Source organism: Schistocerca serialis, chromosome 2 (genome assembly GCF_023864345.2).
Source record: "Schistocerca serialis cubense isolate TAMUIC-IGC-003099 chromosome 2, iqSchSeri2.2, whole genome shotgun sequence".
Taxonomy (NCBI): Eukaryota; Metazoa; Arthropoda; class Insecta; order Orthoptera; family Acrididae; genus Schistocerca; species Schistocerca serialis.
In genome coordinates, this window is record NC_064639.1 from 808,476,172 (window position 1) to 808,499,908 (window position 23,737).

The 23,737-nt window shown below is 38.0% G+C and overlaps 1 protein-coding gene across 2 annotated transcripts in view; it reads left to right on the top strand.

The window, feature by feature from the left end:
* The window catches only part of LOC126458052 (CDK5RAP1-like protein), a 129,932-nt gene that overhangs the window by 66,847 nt on the left and 39,348 nt on the right, over positions 1-23,737 (top strand). For both annotated transcript variants that reach the window (XR_007585565.1, XM_050094850.1), the window contains exons 6-8: positions 6,342-6,626; positions 17,083-17,232; positions 21,842-21,982. Coding sequence is in view for 1 of the 2 variants with exons in the window: in XM_050094850.1 (XP_049950807.1) it covers positions 6,342-6,626; positions 17,083-17,232; positions 21,842-21,982 (576 nt within the window). In the remaining variant the exon portion in view is untranslated. The remainder of the gene's footprint in view (positions 1-6,341; positions 6,627-17,082; positions 17,233-21,841; positions 21,983-23,737) is intronic.

Here is a 23,737-nt window from a genome sequence, read left to right on the forward strand (position 1 = left end):
TTTTCTTTACGGGAATATTATAGTTAAATAGGGTCAAGAATGCATTAAAAAATCTATCAAATATTATTTTGGCTGGCAGGTCATTACTTGAAGTGTAATGTCGATCGACACTACAATGGCCAAACCAGTCTCTGTCAGCAAGGGAATTACGAAATGTGTTAATTTTATCCTCAGTTACGGGTCTGGTAATCACAACTTTTAGGACAGGTCTGTTTGCATTGCTCCTATTGATGGGAATTTTACTTTCATAATTTAGAGATACGGAGTCATGGTCAGAGAATGGGAACACTACAACTTCGCATGTGTTTTCAGTGGTCTTGAAGTTTACAAAGATGTTATCTAAACATGCTTTGTTTCTTGTGGGCGTGTTATTAACATGATGTAAATTGTATTGTCTTAGTAAGTTTTCCAGATCTGCAACACTACCCATACATTTAGTAACATCAAAATCAGCATTCAAATCACCTCCTATTGCAATATCATAGTGTAGCCATTTAATATTACTTAATTCACTCAATAGCATGTCCATTTTTTCTAAAAATATGTTAATGCTTCCCTTTGGTGATCTGTACATGGATACTACTATTAGCTTATGACTATTAATGATTATACCCGTAACTTCAAAGTGCTGTTCATCACACAAGAAATTTAGGTCTAGTTAGGTTATTGTACAATTGAGTGACTGGTTGGAATAAATTGACACACCACCTCTAATGTGCTTTTTCCTACAGTAGCTATTTACTATACTAAAATTGTCAAATTTGGCAACTGCAAGTTCATTCTCATTAGCCCAGTGTTCACTGAGACAAAAAATATCAAACTGGTTATCAAGACCAAACTCATTTATGATAAGTTCTTTATCTTTCAGTCCTTGAACGTTAAGGTAACATATTTTAAGATCAATGCTCTTATTGCTTACGCACTGAACACTATGGTGATTGGTTTTCAAACCTTTTTCGGGGCTTATCTTTTGGATTTCTGCCTCTTGTTGCCTTTTACTAAAAAATTGTTCACTTGGAGTGGTAGCACATCTACTGTTGTATGCCTACTCTTCCCTCCTTGTGATGATATTGTAGATGAGGCTGCTACTACAGGAATTGATGGAACTGCTGTTATGGTGTGTGGAGGCACTGTTGTGGCATCTGGTGACTGAGGAGATAAGGTGGTTGCTTCTTCTTCTGCTGCTGTTGAATCTTGCTGGTGAAGTGTGATAGATACTGCTGCTGCTGTAGGCATTGTTGTGGCAACTGGTGAGAGGGGAGATTTAGATGTTGCTTCATCTTCTGCTGCTGTTGAATCCTGTAGATGAAGTGTGGTAGGTACTGCTGCTGCAGCGTTTGTTATGTGTGTAGGTATAATTGCTGCTTCCACCTCTACTTCTACTGCTGCAATAGAAGTAACCATTTCTTCAGGCTCTGCTTGCGTCAAGCAAGGAACAGGAAGAGCAGCAATTACTTCTTGGTTGTCAGATGCTTTCAGTATCGTGCTGATGTTTTGACACAGAATCTTCTTGCCTCTGTTATTAAGGTGCATGCCATGTCTCGTGTAACAGTCTCTTTGCAAGGAGTCCATACTTATAAAATATGCATTTTGGTAGGCCCTGCAAATCGTTGAGTATTGCCTATTTGCTTTTATGATTTCCACATTCACACATGACCATTCCGAAAGGTCATGCCTATGTGGAATTCCGACTACAAAAAATGATTTCTCTTGTGTTGAATTTAGTATTGCCTTAAGGTTTTGTGTTGCACTGTGGAGGTCGTTTTTATATACATTATTGGCTCCAGCTATGACGACAATATGACGATCATTTTCAGTTTCTATGTTTCTAATGAGTTCTTGGATGGGTGCACCTGGTTTGACAATACTAGTTGCTTGTATACAATGACTGTAACGTAGTATTTTGGCGATCTCACGTCCATGGCTATCAGAGAATATTTTCACTTTGAGTTTGTCTTCACGTTTATTGCGGAAGTTTCTGCTCATGTGCTTGTCACTATATAGATTCGGCGTGTTGTTTTCGTCACAGTTTTCCGTGGATTCCACATTTATATCTGAATCTAGTGCATGAAAACGGTTTTTTGTTACCACAGGAATTCTACAGTCACTGGGTTTCACACGACCAACCCTTTTTGGCCTAGTAAACATATGTTGCCTTGTTGTTTCTGCCTGTAGGCTCTATATCCACTTCAGAGCACTCGTTTATTGTAGGTACGACACTGAAACTGCTTTTATTGCCGCAGTTCGTTCCATTCGTTGTATTTATCACCTTTTTGCTTCTTTCTTCCGTGATCATGCTAGTCCTGTGCTCCCAGTTCCGTGTTTTACTTGCTTTGGCAATCGGGATATTATGCGCCTTTTTCAGTTCGGCATTTTATAGGAGCCTAGTGGTCTATAGAATGACCAGGTTCTGTAACGACTGTTACACCTCATAAACCTACTACACACTTTACTTATTGTATTTTTTTTATTTTATATAATGTAACTATATCAGTAAGAATATGTGTAGTGTCCGACCGAAGGTCAGTTTCTGGCGGAAGCTGAAGCCAATTAATCAGCTACTGCCGTAACCTTCAGCCAAAGCTGAAGCCGAAGCTGGAGGTTCAATAGCCCCAAGAAATTCCATTCAAGATTGGCAAAATGTGAATAAAATTATGATTATTTAAATATAATATAAATGGTATAATGAGATGGTTAAAATTATTTTGCACTTGGCAGAAATAACAACACTTTGAAATAAAGTCAATTACAATATTTCTTTACGTAAAACAAGGTACTTGAACAATTACAGTTGGAGAACACATAATAATAGCCAAATGAATCTTAAATTTCCAATAGCATATCTATCAGTGAAAAAGAATTAACAATCAGAGTTAAACAGTCTTATGTTGTCAGCTAAAAATAATAATTGTCCACATTTTCACCAGTCAAGTTAGATCACCTGTCCGCATATACCTGTCCTGCTGCACTGAACAATTGCTCACAAGGAACACTTGTAGGTGAAGCAAATAAACATTTTAGTGCAATTGGGCATAGGTAAGTATATGGACTAGAAGCCCAATATTCATGAAAGTCAACATTCTTCGAAAGCAAAGGATCTTTTTAAAAAAAATTGTCGGATGTTCTTCAAAAGGTGGATAGTGATGTTCCAAACCCTACTCATTACCACTTGTAACACATGATGGAAGTTTATCATTTTTTGAGGATGCAGTTTCGATATCTGCCATTGACGTTGATATGAGCTATTTGAATTGATTGAGACTCATTCTCCCATAGAAATGATAATTCTAATCAAATACTTAGTTTTAAAACAGGGATCCATTAAAGCTGCAACCAATAAATGCAGAGTATTTATTGCATAATAAAATCTCCTGTTAACAAACTCTCACAACTGGGTCTTGAGCAGTTTTACATTTTCAGGATCTTCATCTTTTGTGGTCAATTTTCAATTAAGCATAACTGTCAATGACACTGATGAAGAGTCACTTGAAATATCAAGTGTTACCTGATGAAAGCATTTAAGTCTGTTATACAGTAGCTTATTTCTACCCATTCTTGTGCAGGTGGGACTATTACCCCACTGCATTCTGCCATGTATAAAATGATAGCAGTCTTTTGTTCAATGAGTCTTTTCAACATTAAATAAGTGCTGTTCCAGTGGGTTTCGACATCAAGAACCAAATGTGTGTGGGTAAGTTGCAGGTTTCTTTAAATGTGTTTAAATATTGGAAAGCTCGTTGACTTCCTTTAAAATGTCCTACAATTTGAGACATTTTTTTTATTATATCCATCACAGCAGCATCTTCGACTATAACAATATGAATAACTACCTGCAGCATATGAGCTATGCGTCCACTGTAAACAAAGATTCCACAATGCATGGCTGCTTGCATATTAAAATGTATATAATAAATGTCTTGGGGGTTTGAAAAGTTGATTTATTATTATTACTAATATCATTTTTTGTTCTTATTACTTTCCTGGACTGCCCGTTGTGCCAGGAGGTGCCTGTGTGCCTTGTGAATTTATTGTTCATCCTAAAATTCTCACAAACAGCAGCTAACGATGTTGAAACTAAATATGTGAGGTGAAAAAATACGCCATTTCACATCTATCTGAATAAAAAGGTGTAACACCCGAGCATCTACCATCCTTAACACATAAGTAAATAAAGATAAACTGAACTTCATATTTTGGTTCTTCAAGTATATAAAGCAGTAGAATATGTAACACAACATGTATTTGTCAGATACAAGCCCTGTTCTAAACAAATAATTGCTCTTCAGTTTAAAATTAACATTTTTTTTCATTAGTTTGCAGATGACTTATTGTATTAGGTGTTAAAACTCTTCATTTCCAAAGAGAACAATGATGTAAGATTCTAACCGTGCAATGCATAAATGTAAAGGGACACAAGAAGAATATTTTGAGCAGCCTGTACATAAAAGTGCATTTATTTTCAGAAATTAATAGAATATAGTGCCTGCTGATGGTTGCAGAACAGTGATGAACATACGATGAAATAAATAAAAAATTATGGTTCCAAAAAGTGGACAAATCATTTTTTATGTAGTGTCAGAGCCAATAGCAAGACATAAATATTTTTGACCTTGAACTGAAAGACAACTAACTAAGGAAGTGTAAATAAAAATGAGTAATTTGGAGTTCTTGTGTGTCAGTGCATGCCCCTCTGCATGGAATATATCTTGAACACCTGTGAATGTCAGTTGCGAACAACGAGTGCTGGCCACCTGAAAATTCATATCAGTTAGAATACTGGTCTGTAGTGCTTTTCACAAACTCATTCTTCTCCTCTTCTTGGTCAGTTATAAATTTTTGCTATCATATCATAAAGCACTGAAGTAGATAATCTAATTCATGTACGAAATTGTATTTACTGGCAATGGCAGCTGACAGATATAACACAGTGTACTACAGTCAGCGCTAAGTATGTGAAAGCTTCACGACTGTTGGAGCTAAACTGTTAGCAGTCCACCATGTAGTTCTAACAGTTAGTTCAATATCAGTGCGTGCTAGAAATCTTTGGCTGATTGAAACTCTGTGTTGTGTACTAACATGAGATTTGAATGTAGTCAATGACATAACTATTCTGGTGGCAGAAGAACTGCATGAGGAAGCAGCCTCACACAAAGCTATGCACTAAGATGTACGCAAACACAAAATCTTACCAGTAATTTGGTAAACACTAGTCAACCCTGTAAAATATCCAGGTACAGTTCACTTCCTTGTGGAAGAACTTGGGGGAGGGGAGGGGAGGAACTAAATTGCTAAATTGCTTTGTATCAGACACATTCCTGATGCACTTACTCTCCTCGTTTGATGGTTATGATGATCAAAACTGATCACCACCAATAGAAATTAAAAAAAGAAGTGAGGCAGACTGTTAACTATGCATAGCTTTAGAGTTTATATGCTCATTTTTTATTTGTCTTTTTTTGTTGTATGTTGTATGAAATGAATTCATTCTTTCAGAATTTGTGTTAAACTAACTTGGTTTAATAAGTATTAAGTCCATTGAACACACAACCAGAAAAGGGCACAGAACTAGTGGATTATTCTGGATCTCTAAAAATTTCAATAAGACTAGGCTGGCTACTGCATCTTCTTGTCCATAAATTTGTAAAATTTGGTGTCATGAAGATTTAATGACATCAGTAAACTTAGAAACTGTTCCATCTTCATGGCTGACACCAGTCATTCAGCTGGATAAGGAGTTATTGAGAAACTACTATGTGTAGTTATTGACAAAAGTTTCTGCATCTTTCATACTCATAAAGAGATAGACAATTTTTTCATTTAATTTGCAGTACACAAGCAAGTAGCATGCTACACATGTTTCATTAAAAATAATCTTATACGTAGTGTAATGTTATATTATGCATAATGACAATGGTCATCCTATGTCAGGAATTTTGATCAGCCAACTGAAATATAATGGTAAGATTGATTGTATTTGTGTGCCATGAGCTGAAATCATCATAAGTACAAATCTCACTACTATCACGTGATGACTGCTTGCTTTCCTTTCAGTAACAGAGACTTAAAAGAAATGAGATCCCCCCCCCCCCCCCCCATCTTCCTCTGTCTCTCTCGATATGGGGTCGTAGATTACAAGGCTCCATTCCCTCCAGCCCAGCCCTTTCTATCTCATTTGTTAGATAAAGGTTACTCATGGCTCAGAAAGGCAGTGATTTTGTCATATTTTGCTTTTGTTCATCTGCTCCCACTGGTTAAGAGGAGTTCTTTGTATCATTATTTGGATGAAATGTCATTTTTGGCTGTTGTTTCCTTTGTGGATGATTAATACTTGAATTTTACAGGTTCTTCAATTAATTCATGAGCGACCAAACATTTGTCGCAGTCTGCATCTTCCTGCACAGAGTGGAAGCACGAAAGTTCTAGAACGCATGCGACGTGGCTACTCTCGTGAAGCCTACCTTGAACTAGTGGATCATGTTCGACAAATAGTTCCAGGAGTTGCACTATCCAGTGATTTTATTTGTGGCTTTTGTGGTGAGACAGAAGAAGAATTTCAAGAAACACTTGATCTGATCAAAAGAGTGAAATACAATACAGCTTTCCTGTTTCCATACAGCATGAGAGAGGTATGATGTTACTGCATATTTTTCTTTGTTTTTGTCCTTAAATGTTGAACAGAAACAACTCAATATATTTAAAATAACATAAGTTTTACGAAAGCATGACCTTCATTCACACTGAAAATAGTTATGGTAAATGGAAGAATAATAATGATGGTGACTTAAATCCGGTGAAGGAAAGATATCTCTGTGAAAAGAAGTATCAGTCCATAGGCTGGAGCCAATTTTCTTAACTTGCATGATTGTTAATGAAGGTGTTACAGTGTAACTGTTCATGCTAGGATGAATTCATCATTTTCAACTGGTAAATTTTTACCTATAGCCTACCCAGAAATTTTCAGTTTACAGTCAATTCTGTAAATATTACGATCTGTAAAGAGACATGTCATGTGCAGCAGTTCAGGTCTTTGAAATTAAAGTTTTGTGTGCATCTTCAGTGGTTATGCAACATAATTGCACTCTTGACTGCGCATTACTGTAAAGTGCCATTAAGGAATTGTTGTGGATTATTACTTCAGACATTGTGCCTTTTAAAAGATTTGTTTCAAATGCTGATTTGGATTGGAAAGGGAGACAAATATTGTCCTTATTGATGAGGTAGAATGTGACTGGTCACTGTTTTAAAAACAGTTAGCACCTGTGTTGGCCACTGGACTTAGCCTTCTGTCTCTTGAGTCAGATCCTCACATTCTCCTAGCACTTCTCCACTTCTGCTAAACAACCATTCACTGCCTCCCTACACAACCAGCTTGGCCACATTCTCCTCCATCATGGCAGCTCTGTCTTTTATCATTGCCTGAAATTATGCATATCCTCCTCAAGACACTTGATACACTACCTGAAATATAATTTCACTTCTCACACAACTTGTGTAATATGCCAGTGAACCTTTATGCATCTCTTTCCGTGAACTACCTTTCACAAGTCTCATTCTGCTGAGAATGGTCCATGTTTAGCAATGGGAAGTTAAGGATTGGTCCTTTGATTTTCACAGAACTTAATAGTACTTGAAGGTCAGTGACTCAATATCAATTTCCTAAAGAAGTACAACGCACTTCTGAGGAAAAAAAAATCATCTTTGAAGATTTGATGAGTTCTGAATACTGTTTGGTTTAATGCTGTTTAGTTTAACAGGGCTGTCAGTTGCCATCAGTTGCAGTTAATCACTGCAAATGCGTGTTCTTATTGCACAAGTTCCAATCTACTTCTCACCCACCATCTATTGGTCAAGAAAAGAAATTTCATTAGCTAAAGACTATGCTCTTCCGCCTGAAAGTTTACTTCATTTATTCAGAAATTTATAATGGAAGAAATTCTACGCCGGCCGGAGTGGCCGTGCAGTTCTGGGCGCTACAGTCTGGAATCGAGCGACCGCTACGGTCGCAGGTTCGAATCCTGCCCTGGGCATGGATGTGTGTGATGTCCTTAAGTTAGTTAGGTTTAATTAGTTCTAAGTTCTAGGTGACTGATGACCTCAGAAGTTAAGTCGCATAGTACTCAGAGCCATTTGAACCATTAGCCAAGAAATTCTACACTTTCCAGTCAAGTTAATGTGACCTCCTGTGAGAAACCTGAATAACCACCATTTGCAGTGTGAACCGCTGTGAGACATGCAGGAAGACTGTCATTGAGGTTGTGGAAGCTACTGAAAGGGATATTGAGCCATGCAGACTCCAGTGATGTGGCCAGCTGCTCTAGGTTTCTTGGTTGACAACCCATTGCATGAACATCCTGATTGAGGTCGTCTCACAGATTCTTGATTGAGTTAGGTTTAAATTCAGGGAGTTCGATTTCCAGGGGAATACAGTAAACTTGGTGCTCTTGGAACTATGCATGTACCCAGGAAACGGTGTGACATGTTTCATTGTCCTCCTGATAGATGCCGTCATGCCGAGGGAGAAAAAAAGCAAACTGCATGTAGGGGTGGACATGGTCCCAAAGGATAGATGCATACTTGTGTTGGTCCATTGTGCCTTCCAGTAACAATATTTTTTGCCTTTATTTGTATTCTATATCTCCTATGAAATGGAAATGTTAATTAACAAATATCTAATCAGAATTATTTAATAAAAATAATGTATTTTATTATTAGTTATTAATTGTTTAAAATAAATAAAAATTTGTTACAGATATGAGATATACCTTATTGTTAAATGAATGTATTCTTATTCTTCTTCTTCTTCTTCTTCTTCAGTCTTTATCCCATATTTATGTTGGGTTGGCCTGTTAAATCTTGATTTGGCATGTTAATTGTGCAAGGTGGTCAGATGCCCTTCCAGTTGTTAACAGCCCAATAGATCTGCTATGGAAGAACATAGCATCAACACTGGTCTCATTGTGGAATGTGAAAATGTTAAAATTTGCTGGGCAAAGAATTTAATTAACAGAAATTGCAGTTTCAACATGGACAAACATGGAATCTAGTGCTTTATTTAATAAACTTGCATAGATGTTGCTACAGTGCAGGTAATATTATACTTCTCAGTATAATTCCCATGAATATTACTACACTTGCCCCAGTGATGATCTGTGCCTACTTGTGCCTGATGCAAAGAAGATTTTGTCTTGTTGTTTGAGCCACATAAAACGTGAAACCTGATGCAAAGAAGATTTTGTCTTGTTGTTTGAGCCACATAAAACATGAGAGATTCTTGAGGAGCAGTTGATGTGATGGGACCTTGGCCAAGTGGTCCTGTTCACTGACTGGCAATTTCAATGGCTCGGGCTCATGGGTTCATTTCCCACTGGTACCACAGAGAGAGAGAGAGAGAGAGAGAGAGAGAGAGAGAGAGAGAGAGAGAGAGTTTCCCTTCACAGTATTAAAGAATTAATTATGAAATTTAAATCTATTTAAACAGTTCAATTATATCTAAAAACACAGATGATGTGACTTACCGAACGAAAGTGCTGGCAGGTCGATAGACACACAAACAAACACAAACATACACATGAAATTCAAGCTTTCGCAACAAACTGTTGCCTTATCAGGAAAGAGGGAATCTCTGGCTTTCTGACATTTGGCATTACCCCCAAAGGCCTCACACTTAAAGTTCCCATCTCTGGCTTTTCCCTCTTTCCTGATGAGGCAACAGTTTGTTGCGAAAGCTTGAATTTCATGTGTATGTTTGTGTTTGTTTGTGTGTCTATCGACCTGCCAGCACTTTCGTTCGGTAAGTCACATCATCTGTGTTTTTAGATATATTTTTCCCACGTGGAATGTTTCCCTCTATTATATTCATATCATTAAACAGTTCAATTGATATACATAAAATTAATATATTCACTTTAGTTACGATTACTATCCTTGTAGGACAAAAGGCTATTAATGGTGTTAAAAAAAGTGAGTATATGAGTAACTTTAGCATGGAAGTGTTTTCTGTAGATGATCCGCTAAAGAGGCCATTTTCTAGTAGATCCGTGTAGGAGAAAGTGAGATTTAAAGAGTTACATCTCCTCCAAATGTAAATCTAACAGGAAGGGTGGACTGAGGCTCACCGATTTGGCTCAAACTATGTGAGTAGATGCCCTTTTCAAGTTCCTGGAATATTTACCAGAGTGGACCATAAGAAAAGGTGAAAGCTCTATAAAAATTTACATGTGGAGTGTGAGGGATTTTTGAGCAGTAATTTATATATTGGCTTGGTAGCGCAGTGGTCAGGTGCACCAACTGCCTATTTGTTCGTACAGGCTCTGTTCCCAATGCTACCATAACCATTTATTTTCCATACCTAAAAATGTTAAATGACTGATTATAAAATTTAAGTATATTTAAACAGTTCATTACGTAGATGAAAAATTAACGTATTGAATTTGTGATTACTGTCCCTCTAAGTCAAAAGTCCGTAATTGCACGTTGTATTCCATGAGTAACATTTTGCTAGAGCTGCCCCTGGTTAGTATAAAAATACCTTTTTTTTACATTAATTTGTGTCTTTAATTACTGTATGTCTCTCATAGTTGGAGACGACTTTAAACTACTGAGTGTAGACTGGGATATCTATGGATTGATTGTAATTGGTGTGGACAGGCAATTTTGAGAAATGCTATCAAACATGTCTTTCAAAAATGCATTGAGCAGCTAGTTTGATACCACATACACAATGCAAATGTTTTAGACCTTGTTGTTACAAAGAGGCCTGACCTTATTGGCAGCATCAGTATAGAGACGGGGATTAGTGATCAAGATGTCATCATAGCAACAGCATTTACTAAAGTAAAATCTGTCAATAAGATTAGAAGAGATTTTTGGTAAAAATAGCAGATAAACTTTTTTTAGCATCCCACTTAGACTACCAAAGGACAAAATTTAGTTCCACTATTATGGACATAGAGGAATTGTGGGGAAAGTTTAAATTGATAGTAAATCTTTCTCTGAAGAAGTATGACACTGTTGTTGTTGTTGTGGTCTTCAGTCCTGTGACTGGTTTGATGCAGCTCTCCATGCTAATCTATCCTGTGCAAGCTTTTTCATCTCCCAGTACCTACTGCAACCTACATCCTTCTGAATCTGCTTAGTGTATTCATCTCTTGGTCTCCCTCTATGATTTTTACCCTCCACGCTGCCCTCCAATACTAAATTTGTGATCCCTTGATGCCTCAGAACATGTCCTACCAACCGATCCCTTCTTCTGGTCAAGTTGTGCCACAAACTTCTCTTCTCCCCAATCCTATTCAATACTTCCTCATTAGTTATGTGATCTACCCATCTAATCTTCAGCATTCTTCTGTAGCACCACATTTCGAAAGCTTCTATTCTCTTCTTGTCCAAACTATTTATTGTCCATGTTTCACTTCCATACATGGCTACACTCCATACGAATACTTTCAGAAATGACTTCCTGACACTTAAATCAATACTGGATGTTAACAAATTTCTCTTCTTCAGAAACGCTTTCCTTGCCATTGCCAGCCTACATTTTATATCCTCTCTACTTCGACCATCATCAGTTATTTTGCTCCCCAAACAGCAAAACTCCTTTACTACTTTAAGTGCCTCATTTCCTAATCTAATTCCCTCAGCATCACCCGACTTAATTAGACTACATTCCATTATCCTTGTTTTGCTTTTGTTGATGTTCATCTTATATCCTCCTTTCAAGACACTGTCCATTCCATTCAACTGCTCTTCCAAGTCCTTTGCTGTCTCTGACAGAATTACAATGTCATCGGCGAACCTCAAAGTTTTTATTTCTTCTCCATGAATTTTAATACCTACCCCGAATTTTTCTTTTGTTTCCTTTACTGCTTGCTCAATATACAGATTGAACAACATCGGGGAGAGGCTACAACCCTGTCTTACTCCCTTCCCAACCACTGCTTCCCTTTCATGTCCCTCGACTCTTATAACTGCCATCTGGTTTCTGTACAAATTGTAAATAGCCTTTCGCTCCCTGTATTTTACCCCTGCCACCTTCAGAATTTGAAAGAGAGTATTCCAGTCAACATTGTCAAAAGCTTTCTCTAAGTCTACAAATGCTAGAAACGTAGGTTTGCCTTTCCTTAATCTTTCTTCTAAGATAAGTCGTAAGGTCAGTATTGCCTCACGTGTTCCAGTGTTTCTACGGAATCCAAACTGATCTTCCCCGAGGTTGGCTTCTACTAGTTTTTCCATTCGTCTGTAAAGAATTCGTGTTAGTATTTTGCAGCTATGACTTATTAAGCTGATAGTTCGGTAATTTTCACATCTGTCAACACCTGCTTTCTTTGGGATTGGAATTATTATATTCTTCTTGAAGTCTGAGGGTATTTCGCCTGTTTCATACATCTTGCTCACCAGATGGTAGAGTTTTGTCAGGACTGGCTCTCCCACGGCCGTCAGTAGTTCCAATGGAATATTGTCTACTCCGGGGGCCTTGTTTCGACTCAGGTCTTTCAGTGCTCTGTCAAACTCTTCACGCAGTATCGTATCTCCCATTTCATCTTCATCTACATCCTCTTCCATTTCCATAATATTGTCCTCAAGTACATCCCCCTTGTATAGACCCTCTATATACTCCTTCCACCTTTCTGCTTTCCCTTCTTTGCTTAGAACTGGGTTTCCATCTGAGCTCTTGATACTCATACAAGTCGTTCTCTTATCTCCAAAGGTCTCTTTAATTTTCCTGTAGGCGGTATCTATCTTACCCCTAGTGAGATAGGCCTCTACATCCTTACATTTGTCCTCTAGCCATCCTTGCTTAGCCATTTTGCACTTCCTGTCGATCTCATTTTTGAGACGTTTGTATTCCTTTTTGCCTGTTTCACTTACTGCATTTTTATATTTTCTCCTTTCATCAATTAAATTCAATATTTCTTCTGTTACCCAAGGATTTCTACTAGCCCTCGTCTTTTTACCTACTTGATCCTCTGCTGCCTTCACTACTTCATCCCTCAAAGCTACCCATTCTTCTTCTACTGTATTTATTTCCCCCATTCCTGTCAATTGCTCCCTTATGCTCTCCCTGAATCTCTGTACAACCTCTGGTTCTTTTAGTTTATCCAGGTCCCATCTCCTTAAATTCCCACCTTTTTGCAGTTTCTTCAGTTTTAATCTACAGGTCATAACCAATAGATTGTGGTCAGAGTCCACATCTGCCCCTGGAAATGTCTTACAATTTAAAACCTGGTTCCTAAATCTCTGTCTTACCATTATATAATCTATCTGATACCTTTTAGTATCTCCAGGGTTCTTCCATGTATACAACCTTCTTTCATGATTCTTAAACCAAGTGTTAGTTATGATTATGTTGTGCTCTGTGCAAAATTCTACCAGGCGGCTTCCTCTTTCATTTCTGTCCCCCAATCCATATTCACCTACTATGTTTCCTTCTCTCCCTTTTCCTACACTCGAATTCCAGTCACCCATGACTATTAAATTTTCGTCTCCCTTCACAATCTGAATAATTTCTTTTATTTCATCATACATTTCTTCAATTTCTTCGTCATCTGCAGAGCTAGTTGGCATATAAACTTGTACTACTGTAGGAGGTGTGGGCTTCGTATCTATCTTGGCCACAATAATGCGTTCACTATGCTGTTTGTAGTAGCTTACCCGCATTCCTATTTTCCTATTCATTATTAAACCTACTCCTGCATTACCCCTATTTGATTTTGTGTTTATAACCCTGTAGTCACCTGACCAGAAGTCTTGTTCCTCCTGCCACCGAACTTCACTAATTCCCACTATATCTAACTTCAACCTATCCATTTCCCTGCCCGATTAAAGGATCTGACATTCCACGCTCCGATCCGTAGAACGCCAGTTTTCTTTCTCCTGATAACGAGTAGTCCCCGCCCGGAGATCCGAATGGGGGACTATTTTACCTCCGGAATATTTTACCCAAGAGGACGCCATCATCATGTAATCATACAGTAAAACTGCATGCCCTCGGGAAAAATTACGGCTGTAGTTTCCCCTTGCTTTCAGCCGTTCGCAGTACCAGCACAGCAAGGCCGTTTTGGTTATTGTTACAAGGCCAGATCAGTCAATCATCCAGACTGTTGCCCTTGCAACTACTGAAAAGGCTGCTGCCCCTCTTCAGGAACCACACGTTTGTCTGGCCTCTCAACAGATACCCTTCCGTTGTGGTTGCACCTACGGTACGGCTATCTGTATCGCTGAGGCACGCAAGCCTCCCCACCAACGGCAAGGTCCATGGTTCATGGGGGGGAGTATGACACTACGAAGCGGATTAAGCACAGAAAAGATCCTACTTTGTTTAGTGAGAAAATTGGAAAATGCTGAGCAAGCAGAGACTGTTGCATTCTTGATTCAAAATAGAACACGCAAATGATGACAGCCCAATATAGCAAAAATTCATGCAGTTTTAAAAAGATCGATGGATGAAGCCGACAACTGCCACCACTGTCATACCTCAGCAAAAGATCTTGCTGATAACCCAAGAAAACTCTAGCCCTATGTAAAATCACTAAGCAGGTTGAAAGCTTCTATCCAGTCACCTGTTGACCAGTCTGATGTGCCAGTAGAAGACAGCCAAAAGAAAGCATAAAGTTTTAAATTTTACTTTTAAGAAATCATTCATGCAGGAGGATTGGACAAACATAATATTGTTTGGCTGTCACACAGACTTCCATATGGTGGACATATTAAAATGGATCCTTGGCAAAGAGAATTTCCTGAAAGAGTTGAAAACACATAAGTCACCAAATCTGGATGGAATGTAGATTTGATTTCACAGACATTGGGCCCTTACTTAACTTGCATTTATCAGAGATCTTTTGCCCAATGCAGAATCCCAAGTGACTGGAAAAAATCACAGATGACTCCTGTATATAAGAAGGCCAAAAGAATGGACCTGCCAGAAGTAACATCTGTTTGCTGCAGAATTCTTGAACATTTTCTCAGTTTGAATATAATAAATTTCCTTGAGATGGAAGAGCTTCTGCCCACAAATCAGCACAATTTAGAAAGGATTCCTTGTGCGAAACTCAGCATGCCCCTTCACACTTTATATCCTGCAAACCCTGGATGAAGGGCAACGGGCAAATTCCATATTCCTACATTTCCTGAAAGCATTTCGCATGATGTCCCACTGCAGACTGTTAATGAAGGTCTGATCATATGGGCTAGGTTCCCGGATATGTGCGTGGCTCAAAGACTTCATAAGTAATAGAATCCAGTACATTGTATTTGATGAAGAGTGTTCATCAGAGACAAGTGTATCATTAGGAGTGGCACAGGGTAATGTGATTGGGCTGATCTTATTCTCTATATACAGAAATGTCTGACAGACAGGGTAAGTAGCAGTCTGTGGCTGTTTGCTAATGATGCTGTGGTGTACAGGAAGATGTCGTCTTTGACTGATTGTCAGGGGATATGAGACGACGTCAACAAAGTTTCTAGTTTGTTTGAATGAAAGACAGCTTGTAGAAAAATGTAAATTAATGCGGATAAGTAGGGAAAACAATCCCAGAATCAAATGCAGCATTAGTAGTGTGATGCTTCGCACTGCCATATTGATTAAATATTTAGGCATAACATTGCAGAGCAATATGAAATGGAATGAGCATGTAAGGACAGTAGTAGGAAATGTGAATGGCCGACTTTGTGTTCTTGTGACAATTTTAGGAAAATGTAGCTCATCTATGAAGGAGATTGCTTATAGGATGGTGGTGGGGCCCATTCTTGAGTTCTGCTAGTGTGTTTTGGATCCCCACCGGGTCAGAGAACACATTGAACCAGTTCAGAGGTGTGCTGTAGGATTGTTACCAGTAGGTTCAGTTGATATGTGAGTACTACAGAATCCCTGGAGGGAAAATGACATTCTTTTCCCAAAACAGTATGGAGAAAAATTAGAGAACTTGTATTTGTAGCTGACTGCAGAATGAAGGTAAATGCACCAACGTATGTTTCCCATAATTAATATGCAGGTAAAATAAATTAGGGCTCATATGGAGACATATAGGCAGTTGTTTTTCCCCTCACTCTATTTGTGAATGAGACAGGAAAGGAAATGTTTGTGGTAGTGATGCAAAGCGCACCTACTGCCATGCACCGTGTGATGGCTTGCAGAGTATATGTGCAGATGTTGATGTAGCTACTGAAATACTGCTTAAATGTGTATGTGACCAGTATTAAATCCAACAGATAGAGGACTTTGAAAGACTTCAAATGAGAGCTGCAGTGGTCAAAGGAAGAAAGATTGGATTTAATGTTCCGCCGACAACAAGGTCATTAGAGATGGAGCACAAGCTCAGAATGTGTCAAGGATGGGAAATGAAATTGGCCGTGCTCTTTCAAAGGACCCATCCTATTGTGTGCATTAAGCGATTTAGGGAAATAACAGAAAAACTAAATATGGATGGCTGGATGCAGGTATGAACTGACATCCTCCTGTCCAGTGTGGTAACCGCTGCAGCACCTCACTCGGTGTGGCCAAAGGGCTATGGCACTGTTCGAAGGAGTCAGCGAAATGTGGACAAATCTTAGGACATAGACCATTAAATGATCTGCACAAATATTATAAAAATATGCCAAGAAAATTCGAGGGATAAATTTTCACCATGGAATCTGTGAATATTTTTCAGTCTCTTATATATCGCTCCCATGTTGCGCCCATTAAAACTAAGAAGCTTAAAATAAACTATTAACAGCTTCACAGAGGGATACAAGTAATCAATTTTAGCACATATAATCTATGAATCGCACAGTAAACACAATGAAATAATAAGCACCGGCCTGAGAATGATTTATGCAGTATAAATTTAAGCATCAAATATATTTTTACGTAGGGATGTAAATCGGTTAGTTGACTTAATGTGTTTCAGTTTTCCTTATGCTGTGAGATAGGTTGTTGTTCAGTGCTTGTAAGGAACCAATGAATGTAACTGTAAACTGGATATATGTGTAATACATTACTTAGAATTGTTGCCAATATGTTATTGCTTGTAGATAATTTTAAGTGGCATAATCAGCAGCTTCTTCAGTTCTTGTATTAATGTGCCTCTTACCTTTTGTGTGTAGAAAACGACTGCTCATCGAAGGTTTGATGATGACGTACCACCAGAAGTAAAACAAAGACGACTGATCGAAATGGTTTCTGCATTTCGTGATGAGGTTTACAAATTAAACCAAGAGAAAATTGGACAAGTTGAGCTTGTTTTAGTGGAAGGTGTAAGTATTTAACATTTTCTCAACAGTAAATGTCAATTATCGTACTAATCTGCTTTTCAATTGGTGTCTTAATATCAGATTATAACTTCACTGTGAAATCATAACATAATTAAAGTCAATTTGACTGTTCAGGAAAGATGGAAAGTACAAAGGAGATCAGTACCTAAATTACATTTTTTTTTTAGATTCATATATGTTTAAGGCATGTCTTGTCTTCCACTGTGTCTGCTGTTATTTATTTATAGCATTTTCATTTGTACACATATGGTTTACCAGATCTGGATACTATTTGCTCTTTTCACACAAAGTAAAAGCAGGAAACATTGGGAAATGTGAAACATATTTTACTTGATCACTACATGACTAAAAAAGTTGAAGTGTGATCAGAAGTGATTCCTGTCTGTCGGTTTGTATTCTTGACCTCTTTTTCCTTCTGGAATTATTCAAATATGTTGTTACTTTCCATAAAATGAAATGCAGTTATGATCCAAGAAAAATTGTTTCATATCCATTGAATGAAAATCTTCAAATCCTGCCCAGTTGTCTCAATTTAATTTTTTATAAATGCTTATAAGTGTTAAATATATATTTCTTCAGCAGTGCTATGACTGACTTCTGCTTCTCCCTTTGCCAATTGGGATGTTGTGATTTACAAGCACGATTTTGCTGTAAATTCTAGACAACAGCTGTGCATTTGTTTAGAGATTCAAATTTATCTAACCTTTGATCTGTAGACCAAATTTGCATGCCAGTTGACTGCTTCATCAGTTCACAATGGATACTAGGTGGAGTGTACTCTTAGTCTCAAAGTGTGCAGTTAGTAACATTATGAAATTACAATCTCATCATTAGAATTATTTTCATGTACTTTTATAATTCAGTGACTTGAATCAGTTTCAGAACGGATAGTAAAGTACCAGTATTGTTTGGGACAGATGTGAGTATTGACACTGTTTGAGATACGAGAAAAACCTATTCAGACTGACTGTTAAATCTCAAACAGTGTTGAAAGAGTGTGTGCCACAGAAATTACAGAATTGTTCATTTAAATCATTCCTTAATTCAGAGAAATAAGCTTCTCTTCCACACCAACTTGACATTAACAAATAAGTAATGAGGCATTAATCTTAATACAAATGAAGGTCATTTCCCAGTTTCATGTACTTGTTCTTCAGATTTAAAATGAAATATTCTTAAGATTATGATGAAACTGATTGGAATTAATTTACAGCAATGCTCTCAAGGTAGTGGGTTGTGCATTTTTCATTTGCCACACTAAGACATGAAAGGAAGACTAATTACATACAGTACTGAGTTTGACTGTTATTGATTCGAAACTTTAAAATTTTTCTCTCAGTTGCAGTGGAACCTCACATAGCGAACATAATTCATTCCAGAATCTTACCCATAGCGCAAAACGCTTGTTAAGCGAAACAGTTTATCCTCTATAAATTAATGTAAAATATGATAATGCATTCCATGCAGAAAAAGTACTAAAAGTTTTATCTTATTAATGCTATTTATTCAAAGCAGATTATGCATACAGTATTATGTACTTCATTATTCAAGATATGTAACTAATACTTTTTTACTAGAAGCTATCCATAGTCATTTGTTTCTGTCAACACTTCAACACTTGGTGAAAAAGTGACACAGCATTATCGACAAATACATTTGTAATATGCATAGTTGCTGCTTTATTGGGGTGATGATTTTCAGTGTATGATGCAACCGATTACCATGCTTTCAGCATTTCTCTGACTGTACCAGAAGGTTGCTGCTTTGGTGTTACCGCAGCCTCCTCCTCCTCCTCCTCCTCCTCCTCCTCTGAAGAAGAAGAAGAAGAAGAAGAAGAAGAAGCCCTCTCCACAGCTTCCTTCTGTGAAATGCAGTGAAACTGCATAAGCTCTTTGGTGGTCATCTCTTGGCTGTGATCTCCCACACTCTCATTGATATCATTGTTATCCATGTCTAGTCCCATGCTCTTGACCAAAGACACAATCTCGTTTACTACAGGTGCCACAGGTAGTGACTCAAATGACTCAGAGTCACATTTGACAATGCACTTCAGCCAAAGCTGCTTCCAAGCAGAAGTGAAAGTTCTCTTTGTAACTCCTTCCCACACCTCTTAGGTCATCTTGACACAGGCAACAATGTTAAAGTGATATTTCCAAAACTCTCTGAGAGTGAGACTGTTTGCGTCAGTCAACTCAAAGCAGCGCTCGAAGAGTGCTTTAGTGTAGAGCTTCTTAAAGTTAGAAATAACGTGCTGGTCCATAGGCTAGAGTAATGGAGTGGTATTGGGAGGCAGAAATCCGATCTTGATGAATTAAAATTCTTGAGGGATATGATTGAAATTCTTGAAGGATATGTTCTTGTAGGCCTGGAGAATGGGCAGGAGCATTGTCCATAACAAGCAAGACATGGAGTGGCAGATTCATCTTACGCAAATATTTTTTCACTGAAGAACCAAAAACTTCATTGATTCAATCACAAAAAAGATCTCGCATCACCCAAGCCTTGTTGTTGGACCACCACATCACATTTAACCTGCTCTTCTGGACTTTGCACTTCTTGAAGGCTTGTGGAATTTCTGAATGGTAAACAAGCAGCAGTTTAATTTTCAAATCTCCACTTGCATTGGCACAGAATAGCAGTGTGAGATGGTCTTTCATTGGCTTCTGACTAGGCAATGCATTCTTCTCTGCTGTTACAAGGTAAGCTCTGGCATTTTTTCCAGAATAAATCCATCTCATCAAAATTAAAAACCGCGTTGCAGCAGATAATCCTCAAAATCTATGAGCACCTTGAAGTTGCTGAAGTAGTCCTCTGCAGCCTTTGTGTCAGAGCTGGCTGCTTCATTGTGCCTCACAATGCTGTGGATGCTGGTTTTTCTCTTAAACTTCTTGAACCACCCACAGCTTCCCTTAAACACGTCTTCTGCTGCTGATGATCCTGGCGTTGTGTTAATGAGGTCGGCAAAAATCATTCTTGCCTGCTCACAAATGATGTTTTCATTAATAGTGGCCCATTGCAATTGATTTTCATTTATCTGTATAAGGAGTAACCTTTTGACAACATCCAGAATACGAAACCATTGTTTAGGTACTCTTCTCACTCCCTTTGAAGCACCTATCTACTAAGTTGTGTCCTTGTTCCCTTGTTCTTGAGGATAGTGCAAATAGTTAATGTAGACCGATTGTAAGTGCATGTTAAATCAGCAGCACTCACATCACGTTCACATTTTTCAGTGATTTTACATTTCATTTCTAAGGTCATTTTCTTTCTGTTGTGGTCATCTTCTTGGCCACTTTATCTTTGGGCACATTTCTATGAAGGTTATTAAAATTTGCACACAAAAGCACACTGTGTGAACTGAAGTTTAGAAAAATGTGTGATCACAAGCAGTACTAAGATTGTAGCAGAAAGAGCACTAAACCCAGACAAAAGTACGTACTAAAGATGTTGTTCATATGCTGCTGCCGACAGTGAAAGGTGTTCATATTCTTGAATGTTTCTCCACTGCATGTAAACGGCTGGTGAAGTCACACTACATTGTCGTCACTCGTTATGTGAAACATCGCTTGTTGAGCAAGTATTTTGTTTTGCTCGTTATGCGAGTTGTTCTGTTATGGGAGGTGGTCGTTAAGCAAGGTTTCACTGTACTCTACTGTATCCTGCTACTAGGGTATGTCAGTGTGAGTGCGCCAAATGTAGTGTCGCCATTTGTGTGTACTTCAATCAGGAGCCAACTGCTTTAGTGTGGGCTGGCCACTAGGTGCCACCTGTATAAAGTGTGCACGCGTCACAGTCTTCGCTGTGCTGCCTACTGGTGACTTGCACCTATATACTTACGGAGCAGCACTGTGTCAGTCTCACCATGTTCTTTTAGTTTGTACAGCTCACATCTGCTGTTGTGTTTATCACTTATGTTGCACCTTCTGTATGTCATTTTTTTCTTTACTTTCCTCCTTTCTTTTTTTATTTTTTTTAACAAAAATATGGCTTTATTTACAAACCTGTGAACAAAAATGGACTTAAGCCTCTCGTGAGTTCACACGTAACAAGACAAGCAGAGATTGTGCCATGTGCATGCTTTCTACAGGAGGCCAGCCCGCGCTGATACAGTTGGCAGTTGATTTAAGTACACACATGTGGAGACACTATACTTAGGACACACACACACTCACATGTACTAGTAGCAGGATACAACATACTCATGCTACTTTTTTCTGTTTTTTCTTTTTTTTATCTTCCATGAAGTATCAAGTACTATCTGCATGCTCAGACTTATTTTCACATATTTACTCCATAATGTCCTCTTTCTTACTTCATGATACTTGATTACTTTAATGTATGCACTGTGTCTTTCATTCAGCACTCCAGCAATTGTTATGGATTTTCCAGTAACACTCTGTTCTGTGTATTTTGTCATGGTTGTTGCTTTCTGTACATGTTTTAAATGTAACGTATCCACCCTTAACATTCAGATTTTTCTCTTCGGTCATTTTAACTTAGCTGAATTTGATCAACTTTGTGATATCCATTCAAGTTACTTTAATTATTTTTTATAAAGTCAATTTTAATAACCAGCTCATTTTGGTTACAGCCAAGTAAGAGGTCAGTGAAGAATTTAGCTGGAAGGAATGATGGAAATATCAAAGTTATCTTTCCTGCTACAGAAATCCCTCAAAGCAAGATGTCATCACAGAGGAAACAGGTTGTGCCTGGTGACTACGTTGCAGTTTTGGTGAGTCAATACTTCATGGAAACTGCAAAGCAAATCTTAGATTTTAGTTGTTAATAAATTCAGAAAACCACAGCCAGTTACTGATATTTTGTAACTCTCATTAACATTCTACAAATCAGTGTGTGGAGTGTTAGATCCCTTAATTGAGCTGCGGGGTTAGAAAACTAGGTTGAAGTTAGATGTACTGGGAATTAGTGAAGTGCAGTGGCAGGCAGGACAGGTCTTCTGGCCAGGTCAGTGCAGGGTTATAATTATGTAATCAGGTAGCAGTAATGCAGAAAAGTTCTCATAATTATTAAAAAAAGAGAAATATGGGTAACCTACTATGAATGGTATAGTGAACACATTATCATAGCAAAAATAGACACAAAACCAACACTCGCCACAAGTTTATATGGCAACAGCTATCTCTGTAGGTGGCGAACAGATTGCGATAATGTATGATTAAATAAAAGAAATAATTCAGATAGGGAGAGGAAAATTCAGTTGTGCTGGGAGACTGAAATTTGATAGTAGCAAGAGTAAGAGAGAAAAAATAGTAAGAGAATATAGACTACAGGAAAGGAATGAAAGAGCGACCTGTCAGGTAGAATTTTGCATGGAGCATAATTTAATCTTTGCTAAAAAGATGGTTTAAGAATCATGTGAGAAGGTTGTATATGTGGAAGAACTAGAGACATGGTAAGGTTTCAGATTGGTTATATAATGGTAAGGCAGAGATTTTTAAACTACATTTTAAACTATGAGAATTTTCCAGGGGCAGATGTGGACTCCAACCCCAATTTATTAGGTATGAGCTGTAGATTAAAATTTAAGAAACTGCAAAAAGGTATGAAAACTAAGGAGGTGAGACTTCAATAATTTGAAAGAACCAGAGGCTGTTGGGAGTTTCAGAAAGAGGTAGGCAATGTTGCATTGAAACTGGGGAAGGAAATACAGTAGAAGATGAATGGGTAGCTTTGAAGGATGAAATTATGAAAGTAGATGATGATCACCTGGGCAAAAAGACAAGGACTAGTTGAACTCCTTGAAAAACACAGGAGATACTGAATTCAATCAACAGAAGCAGAAAATATAAAAATGCAGGATTTACAGAAGAATGGAAAAATCTGTAGAAAACATCCTCGTGGGAAATCTGTGTGGGTTCCAGAGAAATGTAGTAACATGCAAGATAATACTAACCTTGCAACTTCTTGTAGGAGATAGGTTAAAGAAAGGCAAACCCATCTCTATAGCATTTGTAGACTTAGAGACATTTTTTGGTAGTGTTGACAGAAGCACACTTCTAGTTAGTTACTAATCCACAGATAATTTGAACAGTTATTTTTATTGAAATGAAGTGGAACGAGTCAGTTTACAAGATGTGAGTACATGATTAGTGTTAACATTAATGAACACATTATTTTTAATCACACTCATGCAACTACCTCTTTTTAGAGGCTACTAGTTTTTAAATAGAGATTAGTCCATGGAAATTCAAGAAATGACTTTAGAATAGATTGTTGTTGTTGTGGTCTTCAGTCCTGAGACTGGTTTGATGCAGCTCTCCATGCTACTCTATCCTGTGCAAGCTTCATCATCTCCCAGTACTTACTGCATCCTACATCCTTTTGAATCTGCTTAATGTATTCATCTCTTGGTCACCCTCTACGATTTTTACCCTCCACGCTGCCCTCCAGTCCTAAATTAGTGATGCCTCAGAACATGTCCTACCAACCGGTCCCTTCTTCTTGTCAAGTTGTGCCACAAACTCCT